Consider the following 17,272-nt stretch of genomic DNA (forward strand, 5'->3'; position numbering starts at 1 on the left):
AGACTGTTGAATCACAGACCTGTACCTCTGAAACAAATAATACATTTTATGTTAAAAAAAAAAAAAAAAGAAGAAGAAGAAGATAGCAGGAAGGGAAAAATGAAGGGGGGGAATCGGAGGGGGAGACAAACCATGAGAGATGATGGACTCTGAGAAACAAACTGAGGGTTCTAGAGGGGAGGGGGGTGGGGGGATGGGTTAGCCCGGTGATGGGTATTAAAGAGGGCACATTCTGCATGGAGAACTGGGTGTTATACAAAAACAATGAATTGTGGCCGCCATGGCGCCCGTGAAAAAGCTTGTGGCGAAGGGGGGCAAAAAAAAGAAGCAAGTTCTGAAGTTTACCCTTGACTGCACCCACCCTGTAGAAGATGGAATCATGGATGCTGCCAATTTTGAGCAGTTTCTTCAAGAGAGAATCAAAGTGAATGGAAAAGCTGGGAATCTCGGTGGAGGGGTTGTAACAATTGAAAGGAGCAAAAGCAAGATTACTGTAACTTCTGAGGTGCCTTTCTCCAAAAGGTATTTGAAATATCTCACCAAAAAATATTTGAAGAAGAATAATCTCCGCGACTGGTTGCGCGTAGTTGCTAACAGCAAAGAGAGTTACGAGTTGCGTTACTTCCAGATTAACCAAGACGAGGAAGAGGAGGAAGATGAGGATTAAAACGCATTTATCTGGAATATTTTGTATGAGTTCTTAAATAAAACTTGGGAACCAAAAAAAAAAAAAAAACAACAATGAATTGTGGATCACTACATCAAAAACTAATGATGTACTGTATGGTGATTAACATAACATAATAAAATTAAAAAGTGCTATTCTAGTAAGTTCCATTCTTTATACATTTATGGGAAACTGCTGTGTCTTTCAATTACATACCTACAGATACCTATCACAACCAGTAACAATATTATTTCTAAAAATATAAATAATGAATAGAGTAAGAAGTCCTTTTTAAGGGAGATCTGTATTGAAAATTGTATGATAGCTCTCAATCAAGGCTTAAGAACAACAGCATCAAGTTGGGCAGAATAATGGCATAAGAAGAAAACCTGAACATCCAATTAAGGTTCACAAAATCAGAAATCTGATCCTGAATTTAGTATATTTTTCTTTATTTGAAAGCTCACTTATTTTTTTAAGTGTTAGTTTAAATTCCAGTTAGTTAACATACAGTATACTATTAGTTTCAGAAAGTTCATTTATTTTTATTTACAGCTATAGGTCTAAGTGATTTAGAGTACCTAAGACATGATTCATTATATACTTGGAAGAAAATAATAAACTTAAATCTTACTTGACAGTCCCTGCAGCATAATCCTGCATCACACTGTGATCCTGGTTTCAGCGTACAAGTACGAAAATTACAACAGGGAGCAGCTCCACATTGCTATGAATTAATGGAATGTACAAGTAAAAAGACATCATGATAATAATATAAACTTTGGCAGGAACTATACTTACTGGGCTTATTTTTTGAGTTTTGGGGAAGAATATGAATGGTGTCAATATTTATAGTTCTGCATCTCTAAACAATTAAAATACTAAATTAAGACTTTCACTTCAGGTCAAAACAGAGTAAATGGTACCAAGAAACTCTTACCCAACTAGAAAACTAGGAAAAATATATGAAACAACTTTTTTCAGAAAATAGAGAATAGTAAGAGGGAGCAGAATGGTGGTTAATAGTGTCTGGAGGGTGGGGGAAAAGGGGAGATACTGTTCAAAAGGTACACATTTTCATTTAAGAATGAATTAGTTTTCAGGATGACTATAGTTAACAATACTGTATCGTATATTTCAAATTTGCTAAGAGGATAAAGTGTCCTCACCACATACAAAAAAAAAAAAATGGTAACTATGTGAAGTGAAGGAGAGGTTAATTAGTTTGACTGTAGTAATCATTTCAGAAGGTATACATATATCAAAACATCATGTTGAACACCTTAAAAACATAATTTTTACTTGTCAGTCATAAGTCAATAATGTTGGGGGGTAAGGGTGTGTAGAGTTTATGCCCACTGCAGTTAAAACACCCCCAAAACTTCCCTCACTACTTACACCAAACATAAGTTCAATGGATTTCCAAAACCACTCTCAGGTTTGGTAATTTACTAGAAGGACTCACGGAATTCATTGAAAGCTTTTATATTCACAGTTACGGTTTATTATATGGAAAGGATGCAAATTAAAATTAGCCAAGAGAAGAAGCAACTAGGACAGAACCCAGGAAAAGCTCATACTGCCTTCACTCCAGGGAATTACAGACACAATACTCTCCCAAAATTGATGTGTGAAATTCCTGACTTATACTATGAGGCTAGTGTTACTCTAATACCAAACCCAGAGACATTGCAAAAAAGGAAAATTACAGACCAATATCTCTCATAATCATTCACACATCAATCAATTCATCATATTGACAGTCTGAAGAAGAAAAACCATATGACCATAACAATTGATGTAGAAAAAGCATTTGACAAAACCCAATACTCACTTAATGAATTATACAAAATATTAGCAAACTAGGAATAGACAGAAACTTCCTAAATTTGATAGTGACCATACAGAGAAAACCTACGGCTAATATTTTATATATGTTGAGAAACTAAGTTTTCCCCTGAGATCAGGAACAAGACAAGGAGGGTCGTCACCACTCCTTTTAACATCTTGGTGTAAGTTCTAGTTAATTCAGTAAGACAAGAAAATGAAATTAAACTATACAGGTTGAGAAGAAAACACTGTTTCTTCCATAGATTCTGTGATTGACTATGTAAAGAAAATCCCAAATGATTGACTAGAAAGCAAAAAAAATTAAAATCTCCTGGACTACTAATTAATTACAAGATTGCTGGATACAAAGTTAATATACAAAAGTCAATTGTTGGGGTTCCTGGGTGGCTCAGTTGGTTAAGTGTCTGCTTTCAGCTCAGGTCATGATGCTGGGGTTCTAGGATCAAGCCCCGCATCGAGCTCCCTGCTCAGCAAGGAGTCTGCTTCTCCCTCTCCCTCTGCAGCTCCCCCTGCTTATGCTCGTGCTCACTCACTCTCTGTGTGTCAAATAAGTAAAATCTTAAAAAAAAAAAAAAGCCAACTGTTTTCCTGTAAACCAACAATGAAAAATGAGAATTTGAATAAAAAACACGATGCTATTTATATTAGCACCAAAATAATGAAGTATTTGGGAATAGTTCTAACAAACTATTATAGAATCTGTATGAAAAAAACTACAAAACCCTAATGAAAGAAATCAAAGAAGCCATAAATAAATGGAGAGATACTCCATGTTCATGGATAGGAAGACTCAATATTGTTAAGATGTCACTCCTTGGGACGCCTGGGTGGCTCAGTCGGTGAAGCATCTGCCTTTGGCTCAGGTCATGATCCCAGGGTCCTGGGATCGAGCCCCACATCGGGCTCCTTGCTCAGCAGGGAGCCTGCTTCCCCCCCCGCTTGTGCTCTCTCTCCATCTTTCTCTCTTTCTGACAAGTAAATAAAATCTTTTTTTAAAAAAAAAGTCACTTCGTCCCAGTTTTATCTAGAGATTTAATGCAATTTCAATAAAAATTCCAGCAAGTTATTTTGTAGATATTGACAAATTGATTCTAAAGTTTATATGGAGATGCAAAAAAATGCAGTATAGTCACATAATACTGAAGAGAAGGAAAAGAAGAAGAAGAAAAAGGAGGAGGAGGAGAAGAAGAAAAAAATGAGGAAGAAAACTGAAGAACTGACAACACCCAACTTCAAAACTTACTATAAACTATAATGACAGTATGGTATTCACAAAAGAATAAACAAAGAGATCACTGGAACAAAATAAAAACCCCAGAAACAGACCAACACAGATAATAAATCTTTAACAATGTAGTACATGCAGCTCAATGGAGAATGGATAGTCTTTCCAACAAATGGTGCTGGAAAAACTGGACATTCACGTGGGAAATAATGACTAGACACTGACTTTACCTTTCACAAAAAATAACTCAAAATGGATCATAAATTAAATGTAAAATGTAAAGCTATAAAATCTCTAGGAGGGTAGATTTAAGACAGTAGATCCTATGTGAAGTGCTCTTCCACAATAAAAATAATAAATAAATAGGAATAATACCAATCTTAAATAAATTCTTTCAGAAAGTACTGAGTTCAGAATTGCCTTGATGCTTAAACCAGAAAATATCACAAGAAAAGAAAAAACTGCAGACCACAATCCCCTTGTGAAGATAAGTGCTGCCATCCCAAACAAAATATCAGCAAATTAAATCTAGCACTATATATACAGAAAAATGCAAGTGAAGCTAATGTCAGAATGCATGGTTGGGTTGGCATTCAAAAACCAATCAATGAAATGCACCATATAATTAATTAACTAATTTTTAAAAGGAGAAAACTCATTTGAATCGGCTCAATAGACACAAAAATAAGACATTGGACAAAATTCAACACCAATTCTTGATTTAAGACTCTCAACTAACTAGAAATAGAAAGGAACTTCCTCAACATGCTAAGGGTATATGTTTACCAAAAAAACTTTTATCTAACATTATATTTAGTGGTGAAAGTCAGAAAGCTCCCTCCCCCCCAATGAAAACAAAGCAAAGACCATTCTCAACATTTCTAACTGACACTAGATCCAAGGTGAATTCACAAAAGTCAATTGTATTTTCTATACCTGCAATGGATAATTGTTAAATAAAATTTTAAAACAATACTATAGAAACAACCATAGAAAAACTAAATGAATTAAAGAAGAGCTAAATAAGTGGAGATATACACCATGTACATTGATTTGCAGACAATTTTAATTAAAAAAAGTAATTCTCCAAAAATTGATGTATGAATACCACACAATTCCAATAAGGTCCCTATATTCACATGCTGATTCTCCAATTTATATGGAAATACAAAGGTTTCACAATAATAAAACTATCCTGGAAAAAAGGAACAACGTTAGATGATTTACATTACCTGTTTTCAAGATTTACTGTGAAAACACATTAGTTAAAATAGTGTAGAATTGGCATAAGTATGGTTACATAAATAAACAGAAAAGAATACAGGGATAGATACACATGTATAGTAATTTACTTTCATAAGAACACTAAGCTAGTACAATGGTGAAAAGATAGTCATTTTAACAAATACTACTAGAAAAATTTGATATTCAAATGGAGCATAACGAACCTCAAAAAAAAAAATCTCCCCAAACACAAAAACAAACCCAAAATGGATCAAAGACTAAATGTGAGCGATAATTGTAAAACTTCTCATAGAAAACATAGGAGAAAATATTCATGACCTTGAGTTGGCAAAGATTTCTTAGGATACAAAAAGCATGACCATAGAAGAAAAAAATGATAAATTGGTCTTCATACAAAATACAAAATGCCTGCTATTCAAAGATGTTGTTAAGCAACCAAAAAGGTAATACATGGATTGGAAACAAATATTTGTAATATACATGTTTGACAAAGGACTAGTATACAGCCTATAGTAAAAAAAACTCTTACAAATCAATAATTAAAAAAAACAAATAACTTAATGGTTAATAAGGACATGAGAACAGGCTCAACATCATTATACTCAAAGAAAATACAAACAAAAACCATTGTAATGTCTAAAATTTAAAAGGCTGCAACATCACATTTTGTTGATGTGGAGGAAATTAAGTTTCATGTGTTGCTGATAAGAGTGTAAAATAATACAACACTTTGAAAAATAGTTTGCCAGTTTCTCATGAACATACACTTATATGATCCAGCAATTCTACTTTTAGGAATTTGAAATAATGGCCCACTACTCTTAACAACTCAAATATCCATTAGCAGGTAAATGAAAAAACAGATTGTGCTATATTTAAACAACAAAGTATTACACATAATAAAAAGGAAGAAACTACTGTGACATAAAACAACACTGAATGAATCTCAAAACACAGTATTGAAAGGAAGAAGCCAGGGGCACTGGGCTGGCTCAATCAAAAGAGGATGTGACTATTCATCTCAGGGTCATGAATTCGAGCCCCATAATTGGGTATAGAGATGATTTAAATAAATAAACAAACTGAAAGAAAGGAAGGAAGGAGGGAAGAGAGGGAGGGAGGGAGGAAGGAAGGAAGGAAATGTGCTGCATCATTCTATTCACATGACTTTCTAGATCAGACAAAACTGACAATCAGATGTTTCCTGAACAGGTATCACAATCTCAGATTTCAAGATATAATACAAAGCTATAGTAATCAAAGCAGTATGGTACTGACACAAAAACAGACACTTAGATCAATGAAACAGAATACTGAGTTCAGAACTAAAGCTCCACTTATATGGGCCATTGATCTACAACAAAGGAGGCAAGAGTATACAATGTGGAAAAGACAGTCTCTTCAACATATGATGTCAGGAAAATTGGAGAGCTACATGCAAAAGAATAAAACTGGACAACTTTCTTACACCATACACAAAAATAATCTCAAAGTAGATTAAGAAACTACATGTGAGACCAACCTGAAACCATAAAACTCCTAGAAGAAAACATAGGCAGTAATTTCTTTGACATATCTTTGACATAATATTTTTCCATTTATGTCTCCTCTGATAAGGGAAACAAAAGCAAAATTAAACTACTGGGACTGCACCAAAATAAAAAGCTTCTATGTAACTAAGGAAACCATCAATGAAACAAAAGAGCAACCTACCGAATAGGAGAAGATATTTGCAAAATTATATATCCAATAAGGGGTTAATATCCAAAATATATAAAGAACTTATACAGCTCAACACCAAAAAAAAAAAAAAAAAAATCCAATTAAAAAATGGACAGAGGACCTGAATAGACATTTCTCCAATGAAGACATACAGATGGCCAACAGATACATGAAGAGATACTGAACATCACTCATCCTCAGGGAAATGCGAATCAAAACCATAATGAGATATCACTTTACACCTGTCAGAATGGCTAAAATCAAAACACAAGATAACATGTGTTGGTGAAAATGTGGGAAAAAATAACATGCATTGTTTGGGAATGCAAATGTTGTAGCCATTATAGAAAACAGTATGGAGGCTCCTCAAGAAATTAAAAAACAAATATCAAAAGAACCCATAATTCCACTACAAGGTACTTACCCAAAGAAAACAAAAACACTAATTCAAAAAGATATGTGCACTGCTAGTTTATAGTTGGATTATTTATAATAATCAAGATATGGAAGCAACTCAAGTGTCCTATGATAGATGAATGGACAAAGAAGATGCAGGAGATTTATCTATATCTATATATACAGAAATAATGGAATATAGATTGATAGATAGATGATAGATAAAATGTAATATTACTCAGCCATAAAGAAAACAATAAAATCCCGCCATTTGTGACAACATGGATAGACCTAGAGGATATAGTGCTAAATGAAATGAGTCAGTCAGAGAAAGACAAATACCATATGATTTCACTCAAATGTGGAATTTAAGAAACAAATCAACAACAATAATAAAAAGACAAAAAAATAGAGAAAAAATTGGTGGTTGCTAGAGGGGAGTGGGCAGGGGAATGGAGACAACAGATAAAGAGGATTAAGAGAACACTTACTGTGATGAGCATCAAGAAATGCATAGAATTGTTGAATCATTATACTGTGCACCTGAAACTACCATAGCACTGTATGTTAATTATATTTTAAAAGAAAGAAATTATGAGAAAAAGAAATTAAGAAATTAAAGAAAGAAAGAGAGAGAGAAAGAGGAAGGAAGGAAGGAAGGTAGGCAGGCAGGCAAGCAGAATTAAGAGGGAGGACTTGTTCTACCAAATGGCAAAACATACTAGAAAGGCACAGTAATTAAAACAGTGTGGTATGGATACAAGTATATTCAGACCCATATATGTATCACACCCTAATATCACTTCCATCTATCTTGTAATCATGGAAATGTACAATATCTGCAGTATGGCTGCAAATACTGAATTATCTAAAAGTACTACAACCTGGACCTTTTGCATTCACTATATTTTCAGAGCTTCCCTACCAAGTGAATAATTAAAATCACCCTATGTTCAGACTGTAATATTAATAGCCTTACCTTACCATATTACTGATTCCATTGTGAAATAATACCCTAAAGGATACTTGATGGTCGGCTGACACATTAATCTTCAATAAAACATTTATAAAATATCCAGAGGTTAAGTACAGGTTTGGAAAGATCTTATATATTTAGTTTAGAATACAAAAGCTCATTCTAACTCCTATTTTTCCCATCAGCAATAATTTTTAGGAGTACATTTTTATACTTGTTCAAAATCCTTCAGCCTACATCTATATAGTATATTCTTATATGTATTTCAAACTTGATTTCACTTATTGTAAATATTCTGCATGGTACTCAGTCATATTTGAGATACATAGCATTTATGACAAAGAGATGAGCTAAAACAATAAATTTATTAATTAACTTTCCTATTTATCAGACTTACTTCCTCAGTACCACAGTCACACGCTTCACCTAGCTCCACTTTGCCATTGCCACAGATTGCTACCATGCTTCTTCGCATTTGTGGCTTATTCTGAAGACATTTGGCACCCATATTTGAAATGAAATTTTCAAAGTCACTCAAACTGCAACTGCTAAACGTCTTCACACCACTTGATTGCCTAGAGGTGAATCCATACAATGTCATTGGCGGTACACTTCTGAAAACACAATTCTATATAATATAAATTAATTTTAAAATGTTAAATTTAATAGGTAATGATAAATGTTTATAACAAGTGCTTAGAGGTCAAAATTATTCCTGGGTAGGTCATGTGATTTTATTCACTGGGATACATGTCCTTATTCAAATAAAATTAAGTACAACTCAATAGTAAAAATCAAACAGGACAATTAGAAAATGGACACAGACTTGAATAGATTATTCAAAGAATACATATAAATGGCCAACAGGAAAATGAAAAGGTGCTCAATATCAGTAATCATCAGGGAATTGCAAATCAAAACCACAATAAGATATCACCACACACCTGTTAAGATGGCTATTATCATTTAAAAAGATCAGATTTGGCAAGGATATGGGGAAATTGGAATCCTTGCTATACTGTTTGTGGGAATGTAAACTGGGGCAGTCACTGTGGAAAACAGTAGAGAAGTTCTTCACAAAATTAAAATAGAACTACCATATGATCCCACAATCCCACTTCTGGGTATATATCCAAAATAACTGAAACCAGGATCTCAATGAGATATCTGCACTCTCATGTTCACTGCAGCATTATTCATAATAGCAAAGATAGGGAAGCAACCTAAATTTCCATTTACAGATGAATGGATAAAAAAAAAAATGTGGGATATACATGCAATGGAATATTATGCAGCCTTAAGAAAAGAAGGTAATCCTGCCATATGCAACAACATGGATGAACCACGAGGACATTATGCTAAGTAAAATAAGCCAGTAACAGAAGACAAATACTGCATGATCTCACATATATATCTCAAAGAGTCAAACTCATGGATGCAGAGTTTGTACCATGTATAATGGTGGTTGTCGGGCTAGGAGGAGGTGGAAACGGGGAGTTATTCAATGGGTATAAAGTTTCAGTTTTTCAATATGAGTACATTTTAGAAACCTGTTGCACAACAAGTACCTATAGTAAACAATATTGTATTGCACATTTAAAATTTTAAGAGAACTCCTGTTAAGTGTTCCTCTACAATAAAAAAAATTAAGAATAGATTAACTTTATTTTTATATACATTATAAACTACATGTACCTAAGAGAAAATTTTGAGTTTCTGGGCATGACTGTATATAAATTCTTGTATATAGAGAAAAATATTTATACATGTATATGATGTCTCTTGCCTAGGAATGGAGAAAACCCTGTATCCATTATGTCAATTCCCAGATATATATCAACAATTCTCCAAACTTCTCTTCTACTCCCTCAGTCTTTCCCCTGACCATTATAAAATTAAAAATCAAGCTCTTTGAAATTTTGAACCTTTTCTATTTCAATGTTTTTTTTCATTATTTATTCACAGGTTTGTAGTACATATGTAATATGATAAATGATTCATTAAGCAGTAAGTTGTTTGAGGCAGGAACTTTATCATCTTCATTACTGGTATCATCACAAGTACAGTACTTAGCAAACACAGAATCAATTGTCTATTGGTTTTTCATAATAACAAAAAACTTTTATTAAACAGACTATACTGTGCTTAGTTCTGAGCTTTCTCACAGATCTCAGAGAAACTGTTTATTAATCAAAATTTTATATCATATGTCCACATATCACTAATAAAGATAACTTCAGAGAATATTTCCATAAGATGAGTCACTTTCAATATCTAGTAAAAATCTCTCAGACAAGGAGAAAACTGACATTTATTGAGTACCTATTAGTTAGATATTTTAGATACTTGAATATTTAATCCTCACTACAAATCAGGGAGATTGGTACTGTCACCAGCATTCTATAGAAATTGAACTAAAGTTCAGAAAAGCTAAAAACCTCACAAAACTCAGTTTGTAAATTAGCAGGATCAGCATTACACACAGTCGTTTTAAGACTTCAAATTCACGTATTTTTTTACCCCCAAATTAATCTTTGAACATTACATAATAAAATATTTACTATTAAATATTAATATATTTTTACTGTAAACCATAGTTTTGATAATATTATCACCAAAAGTGAAAGGTGAGGAAAATTTTAATTGAAAACTATATGATATTTTGGCTCTGGAAACTATTTTTAGTCAACTATATGTCATCCCAAGTTATTCACCTTTTTGTTCCCCAAAACAGCGGTTCTTAAGAACAAGTGTTCCCAAAGATTACTTGTAATCAATTACACAGAATTTTTTCCATTTATCCTGTTGAGATTTTATACTTTGAATTCTAATGCTATGTTAGCTTTGTTCCCAAATTATTTTATAAAAGCTTACTGAAACTATGATATAACTAGCCTAAGTTCTAGGTTCAGAGACAGAGAAATTAAGTGATAGAAAAAAGTAATGGTACTTTCCCATTGGAAATGGGAAATGCTCTTTACCATTTTTTTGAGGTTAAGGCTAGCACTTGACAGCATTTTGAAAAAAGAAAAAAAGAGAACTTTCACTTCACTTCACCCTTTTGTGTCTGCAAGATTCATTCTTCGACTCTGTGAGACAAGAACCCTGCAATCTTGCAACACCTTCTCACAAATAAAAAAATGTAGAACACTATATAAACCTGGGGGCAGGAGTTAAGATGGCAGAGGAGTAGGGGGGCCCTAAGGTTGCCTCGTCTCTCGAATACAGTTAGATAATTATCAAATTCTTAACACCAAGAAATCAATCTGAGGTCTGAGAGAACAAAACTGCAAGTCTACAAGTAGAAAAGCAACGCCGTTTGGAAAATAGGCGGAAGATCAGAGAGCTGATCTGGGAGAGATAACTGTGGGGACCGCGCAGGAGAGAGAGTTCTGCTTAGGGACACTACCGCAAAGCCCTATAAGCCGCGGAGCACAAAATCTGAAATCTTAGACATCCGCCACTGCCGGAGTTGTGCCTGGCTTAAAGGTGCTCAGGTGGCAAAAAGGGTTAGAAGCCCAGGAGCGGACAGGGTGGTCTGAGGATTCCCTGGGTCACAAGAAGAACAAGTGGCGCAGATGTGCTGCTCTGTTTTCAGGCATAGGAGTGGGGACTCTGGCTGAGGGCAGCGAGCCTGCGGCCGGCTCTCTGCTCGGCGCTGCCATGAACTCTGAACTGCTGCGCGGTTGTCTGCCTGCCGCACTGGCACAGGCCGGCAACAGGTAAACGTGGAGTGAGACCCTCCCCCATGGGAGCAAGGCAGGTCCACACCAGGGGAGTCTCTAAAATTTGGAATTCGGAAACCCAGTCACACTCCAGAGATGAAACCGTCCAGACACAGGCCAGGTGAAGGCAGGGATCTGAGGGTAGCTGGGGACAGAAGATTGATTGTTCTTCTGTGAGGACTTCCTAAAGAGTTGGGGGCATAAACTCTCAGCATTAGGGCTAGAGGGCGGGTGGCAGGGGCGGGGGCTGCCATTTTCATCCGGCCCATCAGCACTGAAAGCCTTCAGGGAGCAAAACAGAGCCACTAGTGGAGGCCAGAGCCCCCTGCACCCTAGAGAGACACACCCACTAGGGCAAGTCCACCTGAGAATCAGGGCAACAAGGCCCCTCCGCAGAAGACCAGCGCAAACATCTTGCACACACCAAGTCTACTGATCTTAGAGTGCTACAGAGCTTCAGCTCTAAGGGAAATAGGATCTAGCTTCCTTTTTGTTTTTATTTTTTATTATTTTTCATTTTTTCATTTTTTAATTCCTTTTTATTTGTTTTTTTTAATTTTTATTTACATATATTTTATATTTTTTGTTTGCTTGTTTGTTTATTTATTTTTGGATGGAACTTCTTTTAACAAGCAGACCAAAACATATCCAGGATCTAGTTTTGTTGTTGTTGTTGTTGTTGTTTTCTTTTTCTACTTTTCTTTTCTGGACAAAATGACAAGATGGAGAAATTCATCTCAAAGGAAACAGCAGGAAATAGCACTCATGGCCAGATATATCAATCCAGATATAAGTAAAACGTCTGAACTAGAAAGTGGCAAGATATATTCAATGTGCTGAATGGGAAAAATATACAGCCAAGAATACTTTATCCAGCAAGGCTGTCATTCAGAATAGGAGAGATAAAGAGTTTCTCAGACAAACAAAACTAAGGGAGTTCACAACCACTAAACCAGCCCTGCAAGAAATATTAAGGGGGACCCTTTGAGTGGGGGGAAAAAAAAGACCAAAATCAACAAAGACTAGAAAGGACCAGAGAACATTACCAGAAACACCAACTCTATAGGTAACACAGTGGCACAAATTCACATCTCTCAATAATCACTCTGAATGCAAATGTAATAAATGCTCCAGTCAAAAGATATAGGATATTAGAATGGATTAAAAAAAAAAAGCAAGATCCATCTATATGCTGCCTGCAAGAGACTCGTTTTTGAGCTAAAGACACCAGCAGATTGAAAATGGGAGATGGAGAACCATCTATCGTGCTAATGGACAACAAAAGAAAGCCAGGAGGAGTTAAGATGGTGGGGAAATAGGGGGACCCTGGGCTTTCCTTGTCCCTTGAACAGAGCTGTATTGAGGTCAGATCACTTGGAACACCCCAGAAATCGATCTGATTGGAAGGGTCTCAACAGCTGAAGGGAGATAGCATGGCAGCTGTGAGGCATGTGGAAGTGAAGTGGGGGAGAGAAAAAGTGCTGTGCTGAGGAGGGTAGGGAACCCTTTCCATGGGGAGAGAAAGGGAGAAGGGTTAAGTGAGTGCAACCTTGGGTTTGCACAAGAAGAAAACTTCTACAGGACGACAGGCTAAGGAGCCAGGGGAACTGAGTGCGGCAGGTTTTTTTGCAAACAGTGTGGAGCTCAGTCTCAGGTTTTGGAAGTGCAAGACGTTTGCCAGAAGGGAACTGTGGCGTGTGCTTCTTGGGAGAAGGAGGACGGTGGCCAGAGAGCACACAAAGTGGTATAGGGATCTCCTGGGATGCACTGAGAGAAACTGTTCCCCTTCCTGTAGTCCATTTGGAAAAGGGTATATTGCCTCTCCAAGGACAAAAGACTCTCTGGGCACCGGCAAAGGGCCTTTCATTGGCAGGGGACAAAGGAGCATGCAGAGGATAGAGAACCTGGTCTCTGCTTTTCCTGGTGCCACACCATAAATTCTGTACACCACGCAGATGTGGGACTTTTTTCTGGGACAAAGGGCACTAGTCAGAGTGCAGTGAGGCTCTAATCCGAAGAAGGGAGTGGATCCCTATGGTGCTGGGTCCCTTAAGTTTTGGAATTTTGAATCCCAGCTGCATGCCAAAATAAAACACAGGAAAGCTGTGGTGCCAGGGGTGCTGATGGCCCTCGCTTTTCTGTGAGGGCTTCCTGAACAGCAGAAAGCGTGAGATACCCTGTCCGGGTATGAGAGAGTGGGGTTGGCACCATTTCACCCTCACCACCAACACCGTCGGACTTCAGAGAGCAACACAGCAGCCCCAGCAGAGGAAGGAGCCGCTGACATCAAAACCTACCCCCTGCGCTTGGCAAATACATTTTCACTGGGACAGGACTGACTCTGAGCCAGTGCAGCCGCCTCTGCCCCAGAAGAGCCACACAGGCTGGACACCACGGGCACCACGTCTACTGACCTACAGAGTTTCAACGTGTCCCCTTCAATTCTTCAGTTCCGGTGCAAATAGGACCAGGCTGTGGGGTTTTGTTTTTTTTTTTAATCTTTTCTTATCTCTTATCTTTTTTTTATCTTTTCCTTATTCTTTTTTCCCCCTTCTTTCTTTTCTTTCTTGGAATCAGGCTCATAGTTTTTTGTTATATTGTTTTTACATTTCCTTTCCTTTTTTTCTTTTTTGGATCAGGCTTCTTTTTCCTTGTAATCAGACTTATAGTTTTTTGATTGTCCATTTGGTTTTTTTCATTCTTTTTCCTTTTCTCTTACTTTTTTGGATCAGGCTTTTTTTGGATCAAGCTTTTTGGATTTGGGGGGTGTTTTTTCTTTTTTTGTCCAGGCTTACTTTAACAAACAAATCAAAGCACACCTAGATAAAGTTCCAAACACTCCTCACTGCAAGCAAGGAGGAAGTCTGCAGAGGACTGACCTATGGGAAAGGGCAGCCAAAACATAACAGCAGAGTGCACACAGCACACACCAAAAACACTTTCTGAAGTGCCAGCCCCTGCACAGTGTATGACTTCTTTTTAATATAGCATTAACCTGAGGTGCAGGAAACATAACAAGTTTTTAAAACACACAAAAAGAAACTTAGCCAAAATGAGAAGATGGAGGAATTCTCCCCAAAAGAAAGGTCAGGAAGATATCCCAGCCAGGGACTTGCTGAAAGCAGATATAAGCAATATATCTGAACAAGAATTTAGAACAACAGTCATAGGACTACTGGCTGGACTTGAAAAAAACCATAGAAGACACCAGAGAAACTCTTGCTGCAGAGATAAAAGACCTAAAAACTAGTCAGGCTGAAATTAAAAGAAAAAAATGCTATAACTGAAATGCAAACTAACTGGATATAATCACAATGAGGACTTAAGAGGCAGAGCAGAGAATAGGTGATATAGAAGATAAAATTATGGAAAATAATGAAGCTGAAAAGAAGATGGAAAGAAAACTATTAGATCAGAAAGGCAGACTTAGGGAAATCAGCAAACCATAAAGCAAAATAATATCCATATCATAGGACCCCCAGAAGAAGATGAGCAAGAAAAAAGGGCAGAAGCTTTATTTGAACAAATTATACCGGAGAACTTCCCTAAACTGGGGAAGGAAAGAGGCACTCAACTCCAAGAGGCACAGAGAACTCCCCTCAAAATTAACAAAAACAAGTCAACAATACATATTATAGTGAAACTTGAAAAACACAAAGATAAAGAGAGAATTCACAGTGCAGCTAGGGACAAAAGGTTCTTAACCTACAAGGGTGAACAACATAAGGTGAGCAGCAGACCTGTTAACAGAGATCTGGAAGGCCAGAAAGGACTGGCATGATATATTCAATGTGTTAAATGGGAAAAATATGCAGCCAAAAATACCTTATCCAACAAGGCTATCATTCAAAATAGAAGTAGAGATAAAGAGTTTCCAAGACAAACAAAAACTAAATGAGTTCACAACCACTAAAACTGATCTCCAAGAAATATTAAAGGGGACCTGTTGAGTGGGGAAGAAAGACCAAAAGTAACAAAGACAAGAAGGAACAGAGACAATCTACAGGCATAGTGACTCTACAGGAAATACAATGGCACTAAATTCTATCTTTTAGTAAGTACTCTGAATGTAAATGGACTAAATGCTCTAATAAAAGACATAGGGTATCAGAATGGATTTTTTTAAAAAGACCCATTGATATCCTGCTTACAAAAGACTCATTTTAGACCAAAGACAGCTCCAGATTGAAAGTGAGGGGGTGGAAAACCATTTATCATGCTAATGGACATCAAAAGAAAGCTGGGGTGGCAATCCTAGATTTTAAGCCAAAGACTGCAATAAGAGATGAAGAAGGACACTATATCATAATAAAAGGCTCTATCCAACAAGATCTAACAACTGTAAATATTTATACCCCTAACTTGGGAGCAGTCAGCTATATAAATCAACTAATAACAAACTTAAAGTCATTGATAATAATACAGTATGACTGGGGGACTTTAACACCCCACTCACAGCAATGGACAGATCAACAATTGGAAACAAGGGCTTTACAAAGTATGGAAAGAGCCTAGATGTCCATCAACAGATGAATGGATAAAGAGGATGTGGTATATATATACAATGGGATATTAGGCAGCCATCAAAAAAATGAAATCTTGCCATTTGCAACGATGTGGACGGAACTAGAGGGTATTATGCTAAGCGAAATAAGTCAGTCAGAGAAAGACAGTATCATATGATCTCACTGATATGAGGAATTTCAGAAACAAGATAGAGGATCACAGGGGAAGGAAGGGAAAAGGAAACAAGATGAAACCAGAGAGGAAGACAAACCATAAGAGACTCTTAATCTCAGGAAACAAACTGAGGGTTGCTGGAGTGGAGGGGGGCTGTGAGGGATGGGGTGGCTGGTGATGGACATTGGGGAGGGTAGGTACTATGGTGAGCACTGCGAATTGTGTAAGACTGATGAATCACAGACCTGTACCCCTGAAACAAATAATATATTATATGTTAATAAAAAAATTAGAAAGAAAAAGGAGCACTATTAAAAAACAAAAAAAGGAAACAAGGGCTTTAAATGACTCACTGAACCAGATGGACTTAACAGATATATTCAGAGCATTTCATCCTAAAGCAGCAGAATACACATTCTTTTTGAGTGCGCATGGAACATTCTCCAGAATAGATTACACACTGGGTGACAAATCAGCCCTCAACAAGTACAAAAAGATTGAGGGATGCCTGGGTGGCTCAGTCAGTTAAACGTCTGCCTTCAGCTCAGGTCACGATCCCGGTGTCCTGGGATCGAGTCCCACTTCAGGCTCCTTGCTTGGCGGGGAGTCTGCTTCTCCCTCTCCCTCTGCCTGCCGCTCCCCCTGCTGTGCTTTCTCTCTCTCTGACAAATAAATAAATAAAATCTTTTTTAAAAAAGTACATAAAGATTGAGATCATACCATGCATATTTTCAGACCACAGTGCTATGAAACTTGAAGTCAACCACAAGAAAAAATGTGGAAGG

General features: G+C 36.7%; 2 protein-coding genes across 21 annotated transcripts in view; one reads left to right on the forward strand and one right to left on the reverse strand.

The window, feature by feature from the left end:
- Positions 1-17,272, reverse strand: part of LOC113925641 (disintegrin and metalloproteinase domain-containing protein 32-like) — a 191,654-nt gene that overhangs the window by 78,077 nt on the left and 96,305 nt on the right. For all 20 annotated transcript variants that reach the window (XR_003521008.1, XR_003521012.1, XR_003521011.1 and 17 more), the window contains exons 12-13: positions 8,480-8,657; positions 1,302-1,394 (exon numbers count right to left, since the gene is read on the reverse strand). Coding sequence is in view for 15 of the 20 variants with exons in the window: in XM_027600148.1 (XP_027455949.1) it covers positions 1,302-1,394; positions 8,480-8,657 (271 nt within the window). In the remaining 5 variants the exon portion in view is untranslated. The remainder of the gene's footprint in view (positions 1-1,301; positions 1,395-8,479; positions 8,658-17,272) is intronic.
- Positions 258-736, forward strand: LOC113925643 (60S ribosomal protein L22). The gene has a single exon (XM_035726388.1). The coding sequence runs from the start codon at positions 281-283 to the stop codon at positions 665-667; it is 387 nt and encodes a 128-aa protein (XP_035582281.1). The 5' UTR covers positions 258-280; the 3' UTR covers positions 668-736.

Source organism: Zalophus californianus, chromosome 2 (assembly GCF_009762305.2).
Source record: "Zalophus californianus isolate mZalCal1 chromosome 2, mZalCal1.pri.v2, whole genome shotgun sequence".
In the NCBI taxonomy this organism is placed as follows: Eukaryota; Metazoa; Chordata; class Mammalia; order Carnivora; family Otariidae; genus Zalophus; species Zalophus californianus.